The sequence below is a fragment of the Siniperca chuatsi genome, linkage group LG3 (assembly GCF_020085105.1).
Source record: "Siniperca chuatsi isolate FFG_IHB_CAS linkage group LG3, ASM2008510v1, whole genome shotgun sequence".
NCBI classification, from domain to species: domain Eukaryota; kingdom Metazoa; phylum Chordata; class Actinopteri; order Centrarchiformes; family Sinipercidae; genus Siniperca; species Siniperca chuatsi.
Genome location: NC_058044.1, coordinates 17,986,514 through 18,003,716, shown reverse-complemented (window position 1 = coordinate 18,003,716; position 17,203 = coordinate 17,986,514). Strand labels below are relative to the sequence as shown.

At 40.2% G+C, this 17,203-nt stretch overlaps 1 protein-coding gene across 6 annotated transcripts in view; it reads right to left on the bottom strand.

The window, feature by feature from the left end:
• Window positions 1-17,203, bottom strand: part of LOC122873493 (microtubule-associated serine/threonine-protein kinase 1-like) — a 71,689-nt gene that overhangs the window by 20,673 nt on the left and 33,813 nt on the right. For all 6 annotated transcript variants that reach the window (XM_044190239.1, XM_044190240.1, XM_044190242.1 and 3 more), the window contains 8 exons: window positions 16,203-16,291; window positions 14,702-14,777; window positions 14,027-14,099; window positions 9,877-10,037; window positions 7,256-7,331; window positions 5,349-5,558; window positions 4,819-4,920; window positions 2,191-2,323 (listed from right to left, as the gene is read on the bottom strand). In XM_044190239.1, the coding sequence (XP_044046174.1) occupies window positions 2,191-2,323; window positions 4,819-4,920; window positions 5,349-5,558; window positions 7,256-7,331; window positions 9,877-10,037; window positions 14,027-14,099; window positions 14,702-14,777; window positions 16,203-16,291 (920 nt within the window). The remainder of the gene's footprint in view (window positions 1-2,190; window positions 2,324-4,818; window positions 4,921-5,348; window positions 5,559-7,255; window positions 7,332-9,876; window positions 10,038-14,026; window positions 14,100-14,701; window positions 14,778-16,202; window positions 16,292-17,203) is intronic.

The window sequence follows — 17,203 nt, the reverse complement described above, 5'->3', positions numbered from 1 at the left end:
CTGATTATAGCATTGTTTTGTTAAAGCAGGGAAATAATTGAATGATAATTAATTTTGCAAAGCGTTTACAAAGCTGCTCTGTAGATATTTACATCATGTAAAATGAAAGTCACTGAGCTGACAATCCTGTATTCTGTCGTTTTCTGTTAGACGCTGAAAACAACTGATCTTGTCTCTATGAGGAATCAATAAAAGAAATAAGAAAGTGTGAAAGTGTGGACGTGCAAGCAGCTACGTGGGTGTGCATGTGTGTCTATGCATGACAATGAAGGTGCAAAAGAAAGTGTAAGATCAAGATATCAAGTGGCACATTGTTAGCAGAGATTAACTGAGAAAGACCTAGCAGGCCTATATTTTAGGCCTATATTTTTCATGAATTCAGAAATAAAACTGCAGCAGTTTATTGTGAAGAGTCATTCTGGGTCATTTAACCCATCAGCTAATGAACAGCTCTTGATGGATTAGCCTGGGAGCAGCTGAGCTGATATGAATTAGAGTTTGAGCCATGATGATTAATGAAAGACAGTGATGTCACCGCACCACCAGCCAGCTAATGATCCAGCCAGTCCAAACTCTACATCTCCTACATCATCGTGCATAACATCTAGAAAAGCTGATTGATAGGTTAGAGCAGGGGTTTTCAAAGTCTGACCCCTCCCCCATCTGCATGTACAGACAACTATCACTGGATTACTTTGGTACTGAAGGAAACATGATGATTCTCAGGCAAGAGATATAAGGACCGTCTTTTTTCTATGATTTCTAAGCGGATTTGTGGACGTTCATTCACGATGGACATCGGAGATAATGATATCCTTGGGAAGAGTAAGTTATACTGAATCTAAAAATGTATGTATCATATCTGTGTGCACTAAGGGTTTTAAAGTTCCTTAATTCCCTCCATGAGCTGTGTCTCACAGTCACTGTTGCTGCTCCAACTGCTGATCGGGTTGATAAGCGGGACAATCTAGAGTATCTACCTTAAAGGAGCTTAAAGAAATAGTTTGACATTTTGGGAAATAAGCTTATTTGCTGTCTTGCTGAGAGTCAAATGAAAAGATTGATCTCATATCTGTCCATTAAGTATGGAGCTACAGCCAGAAAGTGATTAGCTTAGCTTAGCTCAAAAACTGGGAGCATGAGGAAACAGCTAGCCTGGCTCTGTGTACTAGCACCTCTAAAGCTCACTAATTAACACGTTATTGTAAAAACAACAAGCTGTGGTTTTAGAGGAAGTTACTGGGTGTAACTATTTCTTGACAAACAGCAAGTAAGCTGTGTTCAGGTGACCTCACTGTGACAGCAAGACTCAAGAAACTCACTGCTTCTCACCATTGTTCGTCAGGAAATAGGTACAGCACATAACTCCCCCAAAAACCAGAAACTGCCGTTCTTACATTGTTTGATCAATACACAAACAGTAAACAAGATACAACTTGTAATTAGAGAGCTTTGGAGGTGTTGGTGGTCATATTTTTTCACTTTGAGCCAAGCAAGCTGTTTCCCACTGCTTTCAGTCTTTATGCTAAGCTAAATGAATCACCGTGATATAGAGCGAACAACGACACAGCAAGTAATGTAACTAACTAGCTAGGTGGTGGGTTAGCAACAGTTGCTGCTGGGAAGCTAACATGTAGAGAGGACGAGACGGTTTCTCAGAGCCAGCACAGCAGCTCCAGACAGCGATACTCACAACTCTCCTGCTGCTATAGCAAACATCACAACAACAGCAAACTAGAAAGTAAGCTGAATGTCCGCAGGCAAGTAATTTAACGTTAACTGACACGCAAATCATGGCTAGAATAGTGTTGTGTGGCCCGGTCCCAGACACCTTTCCCATTTACAGAGCCAGGGCTGTGTACAAACACCGGATTTTTTTTCCAGCGCACACACTGAATGGACAGCTAGCGGCCCATGAGGAGATATTCACTTAATTTGACAAAAGACGTGATTAAAATCGCAGACCCCACTTTTTACACACAGACATGAGATCAATCTTCTCATTTAACTCTTGTAAACAAAGTGTATTTCCCAAAATGTCGAACTATTCCTTTAAGTGTTTTTTTGAATTCAACACAAGACCACTGTTAATTCCTCAGTCTATAAATATCAGTCGAGTTTTCTTTGTCTCCAAGGAACCAGACAATGTCTAACAGAAAGCATTGCAACAAATGAAAAACTCTCTCTTACCCTCCAGTGGGTCTCTGGTCAGCCCTAACTGGCCGATGATGTATCGAGGGATGTCTGCCTTCATCAGTTGTCCCTGCTTGGCATGGTCCTCCGCTGCCTCCAGCAGATGGTAAAACTCTTCAGGGTTGAACTCCTGAATTATTGGAGGAGAAAAAAATTTAAATGCCAAAGAAAGCTACAATTCCACCATAAAGCTTAAACTGCCACAGTTGAAGATAATTTTTGCTTAAAAAATAACTTAAAAGATTGATCAATTACAGAAACTTAATTTTATGTCGATTGCCAAATCAATTAATCTACTAACCATATCAGCTCTTACTGTATTTATTGCCTGTCCTATGCATTGATCAGCTTTCAGTTTCACAGCATTATATAAAACCACTAATTAATGCTAAACTTCCAAAAGGTTCAAATGCCAGAAAGCAGAACAGTTCAGAGTTTGAACGTCTGCAGGAAAAGAATAAAACGGCCTCTGGCTCAGCATCACAATATAATGTTCATGATATTGGTGCTGGAGCGTTAGATCAATAAATTGGCCAGGCAGATATTAGCTTAATGCAGATATATCAGTATTGGTATATATGTCTGCCGATATGTGACATAATGACATGATATAGTTTGTCCACCAGAGAGAACTGACAATGCAAAAATGTCGCTTATTATGTATATTGGTCATTATTTAAATAAATAAATAAATTCTAAGGGATCCGTATCAAGATTGTTTGTTTATGTTTATTGGCCAATATACTGTTATCAGATTTTTTAAAATAAATATTGATATCGGTCGGGCTATGATTGGTGCCAATGTATTGATAACATATTACTAGAGAATGTATCACAGTATATCACAATATTGATTATATTTCCAGCCCTACAGCTGGGTAACAAACCATGATGACTAACTTCCTAGTTAGCAGTAACAAAGGGATGTGATAACAGCTAACTGAACCGATGTTATATTGTGTCACACCACATACATGCATCAAACTAATTCCAACTGTGCCCAACTTGTAATCACAAAACTAAAATGTTTAAAATGCTGCAAATTTATGACCAAAACACCACTATGGGGCTGTCAAACAAACACAATCAGTGTTAATACACCTCCAAACTTTAAAGTGCTTTCTTGAAACATCCTTTTTCCAATGAAACAGCCTTTTGTGGTGTCCTGTGGGATTCAGTTTCATTCCTGTTGGTGGAATAACATTTTGATTAGAAAGCAGAGCCTGGGGCAGCCGGGATCATTTCCTTCCTCCCCTGCTCTCTCATATCTGCTCCCCTCGACCAGAGAAAAAAAAATAGAGAGTGCGGAGAGGGGGAATTAACCTGCCTCTCTGATAGCTTGCTCGGCTCCAGGATAATGTTCTTGCAGCTAACAGCCTACTGACTGTGTGACATTTTCACCAAATCAGACCTCGCAACTGACTTGAATGCTAAACAAACTCAATGGCCGTGGACAACATTTTCTGTGTGTGTGTGTGTGTGTGTGTGTGTGTGTGTGTGTGTCTTCTCCTCTCTAACATAAGGGCCATGAGGATCTTAAGTCCCCTCCACATCCTGCCTGACCTTATCGACCTCTTCTGATGGTCGCCGTGGCAACGGAAAGATGAGCCGGGAGGGTTTGGAGGAGCGACCACACCAATGAAGAACATGTGAGGCCATCAATCTGTGAGGCAATATCCATGTATGGCTAAGCCTCCAGTGTATACAGAGAGGCTTGTTATTAGTAAGTTGAAGTGAGTTATGTACTGTATGTATCAACATGCCAAGGACACGGCTCTGTCTCCCAGCTGATTCAATGTGCTGCTGAGAAGACCGGCAAGTGCTGGAGGGGGAAAGAATATTTGAGTTGGAAATATATCCTACGGCGATAAGCGTGTAGAGATGTGAAACATTACTGTGACATATTGGATATCCACCGTATGTACCCTGTTTTGTAAGGTTTAAAATTTTTGTTAATGAATGAGAAATCTTCCCTGGGTATGATAATATTGTGATCATATTCTCAATTTTATTTTAACTGACTTATTCATTCTTTCTTCTCTGCAGCCATGGGGTTAAAGGCATAGGGCACGAGGGGAAGGTGGGTAATGGCATTGGGTCTATATTGGTGTTGCTAATTTGCTATAATTGAAGCTTTTTGATTTCTATACTGTAAAGATCTAAGACAGATATGTGGGCACACCTTGCCTCTGTTTTTAGTGAGATTACATGCAAGTATGTTTTTATAGAGAGTACATTTCTTTTATGAGTCCATAAATAAATCTTATATCCCTGTGCCCCCACCAAACAACATGGATGAGTGACAGCACAGCTTCCAGCTGTGAAACACTTAGAAAACCTGTGTTTCATCACTTCAGACTGAACAGTAGACAGCCTGACCCACTTCTGCTCATTCTTTAATGCCATTTCAGTGTGAAGGAGTCGACCCGTCTCCATGTGGGAGGACAGGAGTCTTTCCCAGCAGAAGTAGAAGAAAGCGCTCAGAATGTAAAAAACAAAAAACAAAAAAACCCTAAGAAACAAAAAGAGCTTGTTACTTGATTCAATAAATGCTTGGTGAATCCGTATCAGTGTGTGTCAACTATCTCTGAGGAAATGTTTAACAAAACAGACTGAGGAACTCACCAAACACTCGAGGAGCCTGGCTGGACGAGATATGATGATGAAGAGCTTTTTCACCAGCTCAATGACGAAGGTGAGCTCCGAACTCTCTGAGCGCTCATAAGCCTGATAGCGAGGGAGAGACAGAAAGAGAGACAGATAGATAAGAGAGACAGATTAAAGCATCAAAAGTAAAAGTACTCAGTAGAATGGCCCCTGCCAATGTCACTGTATTATATATCAAACTTTCAGACTATTATTCCATTATTATTAGCATTAGCATTTTAATGTTGTAGCTCTCCAAAGTTTGCGTTATAATGTATGTCCTAGGTTTTCTGTGTAAAATCTTAATCTGAAAAGTAACTAGTACATGTCAGATAAATGGAGTAGAAAGTACAATATTTCCCTCTGAAATGTAGTGAAGTAAAAATATAAAGCTGCATAAAATTGTATAAAATGGAAATAGAATAAATAAAGTACAAATACCTCAAAATTGTAATTAAGTACAATACTTGAGTAAATGTATTTACTCTCCACCACTAGTCACAACTCACGTCATTGAGCAGCTTCTCCAGGTTCTCCTGCAATTCACAGAAGTAGACGCTCGTAATGAGGCCCTCGCGTGATTTGGTCAGGCAGTCCCTGGACAGCTCCGCTACCTGGTGGTGGATGAAGCTGAGGACCCCATCGGCCAGTGGCAGAACACTCTCTGGGGAGTAGTTGTGGATGAACTCTGCCAGCCTCTCCTCCATCTGAGCTGTGGCCTAATTGAATACAAGACGGTGGTTAACAGTCAGTTACTATCATGTTGTCATGCTGGTGTATCCTGGCTACAACACCTTGACTACTTCTTCTGTCTGTATGGCGTGTTCGGTGTGTGCTACGGCTGTCAACTAACGCACGACAAGAGATGTGACTCTATGTGACTCAACTGCTTTTGACTGAGATACTAAGTAGTCTTTGCGTAATAATGACATCATCCATTCTTTCATCAAACCGGACTTAAACATCTGAACATGTACTGTCTCAGATGGGACAAAACCTTCAAAGGTCATTTAAACCTACAATAACTGATTTTTTTGGCCACTTGGGGGCAGCGCTGAACATAACACTGACGTATCATCACCTTTTAAGTTGATATGGCAAACTTGTTAGCAAACAGTTGTTTATTTACACATCCAGCAGTTACTTTTTCATTTTAACAGCCTGAACAATGTCTGGTAGAATACCTTTGGGATAAGGTCATAGGTAATATTTGCAACATGTAATGTGCTGCCACAAACATCTTCAGGGCCTGTGTGATCCCAAGATCCAAGTGGAACATTTTTTGGACTTTAATGAATTCAGGCTTTGAAGAATTTAAGTAAAAAGGGCACCATTGGTACCTGTCCTCCAAGGTCCAGAGCTACTTCTTCCCCTAGACCAGATTTCCTGGTCATGTCGTCGCTTTATATATCTATATATATTTATTTATTTTATTTTATTTTTTATTTTTTCCCTCCCAAAGGTAGGAAACATTGGAGAGAGAGGAGTATGACAAAACATGGACGTTGCAGTTTTGTGGTATGCACCCTAACAATTAGGCTACTGGGGCGCCTCCGTTACCGCTTATATTCTGACTCATGTAGTGTTGTGACTCCTGAGTGTCTGCATGCTGGGATAACATTGCTGCCTGAGCTGCTCCTCGTTGAATACTTTGTGAATGATCGGCTGTTGTTCTCAGACCATATGATGATTGTGGCTTTTTTCTTCAGGTTTATCCTACAGAACATCAGCATAACATATATGTATCCCAGGATACTACCCTAGTGTTGCTCCAGGCATTAGACATCTCCAGATTATCCAACAGTGATATCTTGCTTGCTTATATCATTTTGCAGGTGGTCCTATCCCTCCAACTGATTGAAAATGCAGCAGCCTTTCTGACCTTCACCTTGCCCAAACACCCCACTGCTACGCTCCCTACATTAGCTTCCTGTTGTGGCTTACATCAGATTCAAGTCCCTGATGTTAGTCTACAAAGCGAAGACTGTACTGGCACCTGTCTACTTCCCAGGCTATGGTGAAACCTTTTCGCTCTTGCAAGAACTGTCTGATCTACTGTTCGCCTGGAGGCCTCCTCTCACAAAGATCCTAACAAACATGCGGCAACACTGTTCTCTGTTCTTGCAGTCATTTGCATTGGATCCCAGTGGAGATCAGGACTGCAGAAACCTGCACATCTTCCAACAAACTCAAAACCTATCTCTTGAGCAAAGGAAATTTCAAGAAAAATGGACGGATGACTTTTTTATTTGTTCTCCACGGATCCAACCCCTTGCGTTTACTATCCAACCAAACTCGCTCTGCTTTCAAGCAAAGTAACTTGCAGAGGTGGCCACTGACTGCATGCATATTGTTTGTGTGTGTATTTGATGCGTGTATGGATGCACAGTTTGCACTCATGTATTTCAAGGCTGACCTTGGGGAAGCGCTCCTTGTAGACATGGTTCATCATCACTATTTCATTGTCATAGCAGGATGGAGAGCGCCCCGGGCTGAAGAGAGACAAATACAGAGAGCAGGAGTGTAATATACAGCACTGACTGAGAAAATCAAAGAAGGCAGAAACCAGCAAAACAGAGAATGAGGGGAGGCAGCCGGTGAGGCAGAGAGATGCAATTCTGTATTATTCACTTGAATGAAGGGATAATTGACTGCTTCCCCATATGTCCGTCCTGTCTGTATATTATGCTAATCGACGATCAGAAATCCGGTACATTCAATTTAGTTTCTCTAATGGATCCGGTGTCCTCCTGCACATCATGCCACAAGCATCAGACGTCAGACAAGCATGAACACATGTACAGATATAAGGCAAAGAAAAAAAAATCAACATGTGGCAGAAAAACCCCCCCCAAAACTTTATACTTTCGTCTCAGCAGCTCATACAGTGCTGAAAGAAAAGCATATTATAAAAGGATGTCTTGTGGGCAAACACTTTATCCTCAAGGTACACAATCGAGGCATGCTGTATACTGAAGCCACGAGATAGGATATTATCTAGGACAGCGACTGCTGAGGAGCTTAATATGAAAACTGAATACTGATTAGTAATGACGTGTTGTATGTAGTTGGGGCATGTTGCATTCAGAGGGGGGCTATAATAGGTGTGGTTGGAGGAAGTGTACACCAGAGACTTCTGCTAATACAGAAACTGCTGCACTCTGGAGAGACTTAAAACAGCGGAGGGTGGACTGATACTGATATAATACTAGTGGAGGAAAGCAGATAAGTACATTTACTCAAGTACTGTATTAAAATTTGGAAGTACTTGTACTTTCCTTGAGTATTTCCATTTTCTGCTACTTTCTACTCCAATACAATTCAGAGGTAAATATTGTTTATATGCACTACATTGTATAAAGTGCATGTAAAGATTTTACGCACATGCAATATAAAATATGATGCCATAGATTTATCTAAGCAGCAGTATACAGTAATAGTTTAAGGGTAAGGTTGGTCTTATATATTTTTCTTATTGTCAACAAATCTCATAAAAAGCCAGAGCCAATAATTAATTAGTGTGTCCCTCAATACTTCCCAACCAACAGTCACTCCTACTGAAGACATAAATCTTTAAAAACAAGATCCAAATACATACCTTCATTTTTTTTTTTTTTTTTTTTTTTTTTAAGTTCAGTAATCTCCTAAAACAGCTGGGCTCTGTAGTTATTAGCAAACATTACTTAAATAGGAGTAAAGAGCACATTTGTTGAGGACTATTTTCAGCTGTGGATGCATACACATTTGCGTATGTGGGATTGACTCAAAGTAAACTGCAGTGCCCATGTTCATGGTAATGAACAAATGTGTCACCCAGTGCAACAGTGTGATTCATTAACGTGTTTTTAATAGTTTTTGGACACTGGAGGTCTCTGGCACAGAGGAATAAACTGCCGTATATCAGATTTGGCCACACAGACAATACTTGTTAACAGGATCAATTATTTGTTGGTTTTGGTCTTTTCATGGGATTGGCTGACAAAAATATAGAATATCACCAGACTTGAATTTCTTCAGTTAGTAGTTAATATTGGCTCCCCATTGATCTACTACAAGTAAAGATGCCACTTACATATCAGTAATAATCCAATATAATATACTGCATAATAATATATATATATATAATGAGTACTTTTATTTTAGTAAAGTACATTCTTACTAATATTTATGTACTTTTACTTACTAGTAAGATGTTGAATACAGTTATTTCACTTGTAATGAAGTATTTTACTTAGTTTACTTTTTCCACTACTGTTTATTAATATAAAATAATGTTATAATCTAATAACAGTGAGGGTAAATCCTGACATATTAGCAACATAGCACACACCTGGAAGAACCTGAAGAAAATAGTGTGCACTATGTGTAGATTTACATGAGCAGGAAATGTGTTTTTACATTTACATGATACTGCAAAAATATTCTTTTATGAAATAAAAGCTAACAAAAGGAATCTCTCCTCTCATTAAATGGCAGAAAAAGAAGCATTCAACAGCTCTGACACACACACACAGAGGGTGAATTATACAAGATAAACAACAAAAGGATTGTGCTCTAAATAAATGATTGAGAGCCCTCTGCATCTCTTCATGACAGAATGAAGTTGTTCCTGCACAATAATTAAGGTTTCCCTTTCATAATCTTAAAGGGCAGCTTAATATCCTTTCATATAAGCTTGACATGTTGAATTTTAGTTACTTTTGTTAATTTTTCTTTACCAGATGATTTCCACAAATCTACTTCTTACAAAAAAACTTTGAGGAATGTTGTTCAGTATCACTACTGGAGCCAGAAAACAACCTGATGGTTTATGGAATCATGTCACAGCATTATTTTTAACTGTGTGTAAATGGCAAAGTCAGAGACGGGGGGCTACTTCCGGCTACTAGAAGAAACCAGCACCGAAGTCCTTATATGGCTTCTGCTCTTGGAGACAAATTGGATGTAAGAAACCTGAATCAAAGTGGGCTAGATGCTTAGTGGGCGGTCTTCATTTGCTAAAACTGTCTTCTGCCCATGACCTGCCAATGCTCTCACCTGAGGCTTCGAGAGCGAGGGCGGACGTGTGGCGAGCGTCGGCCCCCGTCATCGTCCGTAATGCTCTCGGTGCTCCCAAAGTGCTTGGACAGGAAGTGCAACTCGTCCATGGTCGGCTGGAAGGGCAGCTGGTGCAGACGTTCCTGGGATGAGCTGGATGACTGGAGAGAGACATGAAAAAGAGACACTGTTAAAACGTGAACTGCCCTTTGTTAGATCTTTTTTTTAAAGCCTCTGTTACAGCTGCAACATCAATAGAAAAAAATAGCTATCCAGTGATGGAGAAATCAAAAACGAGAAATGGCAAGAGCACCTTAATCAATGTGGTGACAACAAGAGAAGAGAAGAGAAGAGAAGAGAAGAGAAGAGAAGAGAAGAGAAGAGAAGAGAAGAGAGCATAAGGTGTACTATGATGTGAGTGGGTGGAAAGAACTGAAACAAAGAAGTCACTAACTTAAAAGAACAAGTAAGTAAAATAGAGTGGTGGAGAAACAAGAAAAATATCCAGAAGGAGTTAGTGTAGGAGGGCAAAACAGAATAATGTGGACTGAAAACCAGAGCAAAAAGACTGCAGGGAATGAAAAAGTCACTCCACCTAAAAGTTGCTGCTTTAAGTGTCTGCTGCCTCGGGGGGTTAATGGCAGCGCTATTCGGTCTTAAACAAAAGACTTTTCTTCAGCGCAGGAGGGAAAAACCAGCCTGGATCAATGGGAGGCTTAATGAACACATCCCCCAATGGGACACCATAGCTGGCTTTGGCCACACAACAATTTCTGCTATAAAAATCCATTAGAAACTCCATTCAGGTCTCAGCCACTTGCAAGCTGCAGAAAAGCACTGAAATGATTATGTTGTCAATGCAGAAAGTCCAGTCAACAGAATCAATTAAGAGGTTCCCCGGAGACGCAGAGAGCTCGGAGGAAAATGCCACTGAATATGATGGTTGTCAAAGATGGAAACTATCTCATATCTACCTCACTCCTTACATGCAGTCACAGGGTGGATCTCAGGTCACTTAATTGCATCTAGATTTCCTTCACTTATGTCTTAGAGCCTCCCACATGAAGACGTGACGAGAGATGCGAGGAAATATGCAAGGAAAAGGAATCGAGGAGACACGTTTTTAGAGAAATGAGATGTCCTTTCCTCTTTTCTGATGATGGTGGCACAGCTGGATCACCTTTCAGTCAGCTTCAACAGCTCTGCAGTCTCTTTTGATGCCTTGGAGTTTGTATTTGCATATATATGTACTGTCCAAATAATACATTAATAAGGCTGTACAGTTACCATTTCCAGCGCTATTAGTTTTTTTCCCCATATTTCCTCCCACACGGCAAAACAGAACGTAAAATGAGGGTCTTTGTGTTTTCTCTTTAAATAAACAGTCTGAAGCATCCACATGTGCATCAAAAATTCATTCTGTGCTTTTGTGATCTAACCAGTTTGTGAACAGACCTCATTGCCCAGATGCTGAATACATGTGAGCCATTTCTTTTTAAAGCTAATTTTATTAATTATTTGTATCTGCATTTGTTTGTATATTCATTATTTAATAATCAAGGTTATGATGAGAGTATCTCATAATTTGTAGAAAATGTTTGGGCCTAAATGTTTTGGCAAAGTGGAAATCATGTAAATATACTGTATGTAGGCTATTTCACATCAAAATATAATTTCTTCCCGGCACAAAGGGACTTTCAGCATCACATGTGACTAAATGGAAATAACACCAATAGAAAATGTGTTTATTGTTGACTCTCTGACTATAATATTATCCATGATACAGGTGAAAAGGGGAAATGACAGATCACCTTTAACACAGATAGCTAATATGACACCTGGGTTGAATTTTTTTTGGTATAAAACTGTGGTGTTGTGGTGAAGCAGTGTCAAAGCAGCCCAATCAGCTGCCACAGATTTCCAACCGCCCACAGTTTTCTTCACCTGTAAGGTTTCATCCTTCAAACTTCCTCCATCTTCTTTCCCATCTTTCCTCCGCTTTCAACTGTTTACATTTCTGACTTTTTCTGCAGCTTTTCTACATTGTTTCATATCTACCTCTTCATGTCAGAAACTCCTCCACGCACACACACATGCACGCACACAGACACACCACCCCCTCCTCTCATCTGCTCTGTTCAGTATGCAAGGGTCCCGCTGTAACTAATCAAGCGAGTAATGGCCCATGTAAGAACCAGCAGAGCACTGAAACCTGACGGGATGGAGAGGGGGGAGAGGAGTGATGGAGGTAGAGAGGAGTATGGAGAGACTGAGAAACCATCTCCAAACTCATCTACCAGTAAAAAGAGATCAATCAGTCGCCTGCAGTGTATGTCTCTGTATACAGTATGTGCTGCTGCGAGGAGATGCATGAGAGGCAGTCAATGAAAGAAATGATGTGTGAAAAAGCAGCAAAGATGCAGAGGAGGTGATTGTGTTCAGGACGGCACAGAAATGCACAGGGAGTGGATTATGAGTCAACGCCTTGTCTCCACCTAAGCGTCATACACATTAAGGTCCATTTCTCAAATGGACTATTTACCAAATGGGCCTTGGCAGTGTTCATTTCTCTGAGTAGTCTTTCACTCAGACAAAACTGAACATTGTTGTTGTCTCTCTGTTTGCTTCAAAACACGTTTCACTTCCACCTACACTGGCTTTTATTTGTCTCCGTCTTTATCATCCATCTCTGCTCCTCCGGGGATAAAGTTATGGACAGAGAAAAAGTTACTGGAACAGTTTGCGACTGCAAGGCAGAAATACAGTTTGGTTACATTTCATTTCCATTATCCCTGCTCCGCTTTATTCAGAAAGGCCAAGTCATCAGCTGCAGATAAATCAGGTCAAACATATCTTAGCAACTGATTAGTTATTTTTAGTTTTGGATTACATGTGATGCATGTTCTTCGGCACTAAAAGGCACTGAAATAAATCGGCTGAGTCTCGCAGAGCAAGTACAAAGTCAAAGAACACAGGGGCAAGTGTGTTTGTGTATGCATGGCATTCAGCTGCAAGTGTGGCGTGTAATCATTTCAAAGCGTAACGAAACAAAAGTAGAACACGAAACTTTAAAACATGAATTTACAAGTAGAACAGCACGTGCCGATTTTATGCATGAAAATATATGCAAATAAATTCTTAGAGTGAGATACATATTCATGCAAGGACACAAACTCCCCCCTCATCAATTTAGCAATGGATGAAAAATCTAAAATACAGTTTTGTGTGTTTCAGTACGCAGCTAAATTATCAAGAGAAGAAAAAGCAGATCCTACACTTCAGAGTCATTACTCTGTCTCTGGTAACACTGGAAATGAAAGGAAGTGTGGTGTTTGATCCTTATGAGTTTTCACTTGTCAAGCTATAAAGAGGAGAAACATGAAGGAGTTGAAAACAAACCATCAGCAGAAGCCTCACAGTTTATTTCAGGGGACTTTTCAGAAGGCTGCGGCTGCACTGTGGTGTCCTGTTTGATAGCCACAAGTTTTGTGTTACAAGGACACACTTAGTCAGCTCTATCCTACATTTGAGAGAGCATAAGGTGCAGTGGCTGCTGCAGTAATAATACACGATGGATGAAGGAAAGTTGCGGTTACTGTAGTCACATCTGTGATATAGACAGTCACATTGGTGACCTCTTAAAAACAGAAAACACACCTATTCTGATTCAGGCTCTTCAAATGTTACAGAACATTTGGCAGATGTTTTTGCACACTAGGAACAATTTGGGGGTTCAGTGTCTTGCTCAAGGACACTTCTACCACCAACCTTGCGATTAATGCCCAACCTGCTCTACCAGCTGAGCTACAGTCGCCTCATGTGGACATATTGATGTTCGATGCCTTTTTTGGCAATGAGTGGTAAATAAACTGCACTTACATAGACTTCCACATTAAATACAGTTAAGTTCTGTGTTTCAGCTATCAGTTATATTCATTTAGTCACAGTGGGCCACCAAATGTTTGATGCCACAGCAGTCACTGGCCTCACATTACCTCACGTAAAAATTTTCGGGAGAGAAAACGTTTGGTGCATCCGTAGTGATAACTGTCTTTTGTCCTCAAGAAGACAAGTTGTTCCAAAATGCTGATAAATAAATCTAAAATTAAACAATTGCATAGAAGCTATTTCTTCTTCCTCTTAAACTTACCGTTGAACTGGGTGTATTGGTGCCATATCCTGAGGAAGGCAGAGAAGCTAAGGACCATCTACGACCATCAGCCCTGAGGAGAAAAAAAGAAAAAGAAAAGTGGAAAAAGGAGAACATATGTTAGAATCAAACTGTTTTCTCTGTCTTTTTCAACAGCCAGAACTCCAATATCAGTTTCTATTTTAGTCTCTCCAAACAACACAATCTGCGGTTATACTAAAGCAATTCCACCAACTTCACTTCCTTTCAATCTAGCAAATTACACTTATGTTCCTTTTATTCCTCTTCCCTCAGGCCTTCGCCAGCCATCCCTGAGTCTGACACTTCTTCTGAGTGAGTGATGGGAGATACACGTTCAGGCAAAATCCTGGCACCTCACCTCATTCATCTCGGCCTGCTGTCACACCTTTGTCACACAGACACTCGGTGGGAGCAGCGTAGGACAAAGACAGGGAAGAGGCATGCAGTTTCATTTTGCATGTTTGTGTGTGTGAGTGGGTGTATTCCCTGCAGAGTTTCACACTGTGTGTGTGTGTGTGTGTGTGTGTGTGTGTGTGTGTGTGCGCGCGCGCGAGTTTAAAAATAATCCTATCAACAATTTCACTTAACTACTTCACTCTGCTCTTGTAACGTTGCATGTGTGACTTAATGTGTGAATAAAGGAGGGATGCAAACCTGCGAGAAGAGGCGAAGGAAAAGTGGGCAGGTCCGCTTGGTGAGAAGTTGCGCGGGCTGTCTAACGGACTGCTTCCTAATAAAATACATATGGACACAACACAACAGAAAACATACACTGTGGGTTATTGGGAAGGATAATATACCTAAATTCATTTTAGGTAACTTCACTCTACAAGTCATTCCCATTTCATTTAGTGAACCTCACTTTTACCGAAGTATTGCATTCTTATCAGCTGACATCAAGAATATGAGATCTTTGTACATTCAGTCATTAAGAGAAACACTGTTATGGTTATAATAAATACAACAACTCTGTGTATATTCACTGTGACACCTACTTCCAAGCCACCTACAGTAATAGTGTGTCTTATCCTTGATTCTGTCCTGCATTATTAACTAGTTAATTATATTTTCAGTTAAAGAGCAACTTAACACCAGCTGACCTCTAGTGCTGAAACATTTTTATACCACAGCACCTCGCCATACAGGTTCAGTTGTCTCAGACTGTGCTGAGCGCTAAGATGAGTCAACATTTGTTAGATGCCGGTAAGCGTATTGCGTTACTATGACAATTGGCAACTGTGAGCTTTCATGTCATCAGCCGAGGCATAAATGCACATTTAATTTATTTGAGTTTTTAAAGCAATGATTCCAAAGTTTGTTGCTTGAGTTCTCAGCTTTGATATGTTTGGAAAATGTAATATAAAAATGTAGTTAAAGTAGATGCATCATTTTTTAATCTTTTTTAAGTTATTGAATGCTCAATAAAAATGTAAATGGCAAAATCATGTGGCACTATTGGCCTGTCCTTAAAGCACTACACTGCGGGAACAATTCTCGCCTTCCTGCAGTGATGTCACAGTGCACTGACACACCCTGGAGCACAATCCTACGTCACTGCAGACAGTTTGAACAATTTGAGGAGATTTTCAGTTGGTGTCAAGTTGATCTTTAAGGCTAATCGTTTTCTTTCTTTCTTAAGTTTAAAATTTTTATTATTCTAATTTTTTTAAATACAAATTTTCAACAAAAAACACTTACATTTTATGTAAAAAACAATTTAAGACCTACTTTCTCCCAGATTTCATGTCTCAATGGACCCAAAAGCTGTTGTATGTCCTGCTGCAAAAAGACACTGACTACTACAATTTATAGTTAACTCTGTCCTCTTAAAGTCAGAAAAAAGTGAAAAGTGTTGAAAACAATGAGCTACTGATAACAACATGCAGCACAGTCTGAGTGAGTAAAAAATGAGAAATACTTTACTACAGAGTAGTTATGCTGCAAATGCTACTTTTAAAGTCTGCTTTTTGTATGTACACACACACACACACACATGCATATAGATATTTATGTCTTTTTTACTCATTTTATGTTAATTAATTTTTTTAAGTCAACACTGATAAATTGTCAATTTAAAAAAAACCCTCAATATAATGAGCCCAATATACTGTTTAATCTTGCACTGTATCATGTCATTAAACGTTTATATACTGACCTATGTGTCCAGGCAGTGGAGAGTGAGGCCGTGGCAAGGTGGGGGACGTACTGGTCAGGATGAGGCTTTTCCGGTTACTGGTTCTGCAACTAGAACATATATGAGAACAAAGAATACGTCAATATTTGTCTTTATTATATTTAAGGCTCCATCGATACCAGGCAGATGATAGCTGGCACACGCACACACACACACACACACACACCACTGAGTGACCCTCAGGTTAATGAATATACTGCGTCTTTGTTTGGCTTCGAGTCTGTGTGCTTACTTGTCACCCAGAGTAAATGTATAGCTAATGGTACAATATGTGTGGGTTTGAGTGTGAATGCTTTTTATCTTGAGTACAGTATATCTCTGTGTGTGTGCGTGCATGTGGCAGGTCATGATACAAGACTTTATTGGCGTCTGCCCACCCACAGGGGAGAGCGACAAAGCAACAAAGATTTTTAATTTCCTCCAGGTTCAGCCCCACGACGGCTGCTGCCATGAAATATAATGGCAGGAGTGATGAGGCGATGGAGAGACGGACGGAGAGGAAGAAAAGGACCAGGGAGGACAGGCATAGACCATAATGAAGAACTGAAATTATTGAACCATAAAGGCTTCACTCGCTGCTCTGGCTGCCACCACTGGATGTGTCTTCACACATAGAGATGCACAAGGGTTGTTGTCTTACGTAACAGCTCGTAAAGTGGGAAGTGGATTTCTCAGGTGTTATTTTCATGTGTGGATTGGGTTTGCTCACAGGCCTTTCATGCTTGTCTGTGTGCTTCACTGGAGTGCCTGTCATACCAGATTTTGCAGAGCAGAACCACATCTGAGAAACAATACAAGTTTTCTCCACGTTGCATCAGCCAGCACGCTGCTCTACATCTGTGCAGGAAGTGCAGTAAATCATAGATGCACACATACGCACGGTCACATAACACACACTGGTTAAAATATGTATCTCCCTCGATCTATAATCTATATCCCCGTCATGCAGTCCTCCCACATCC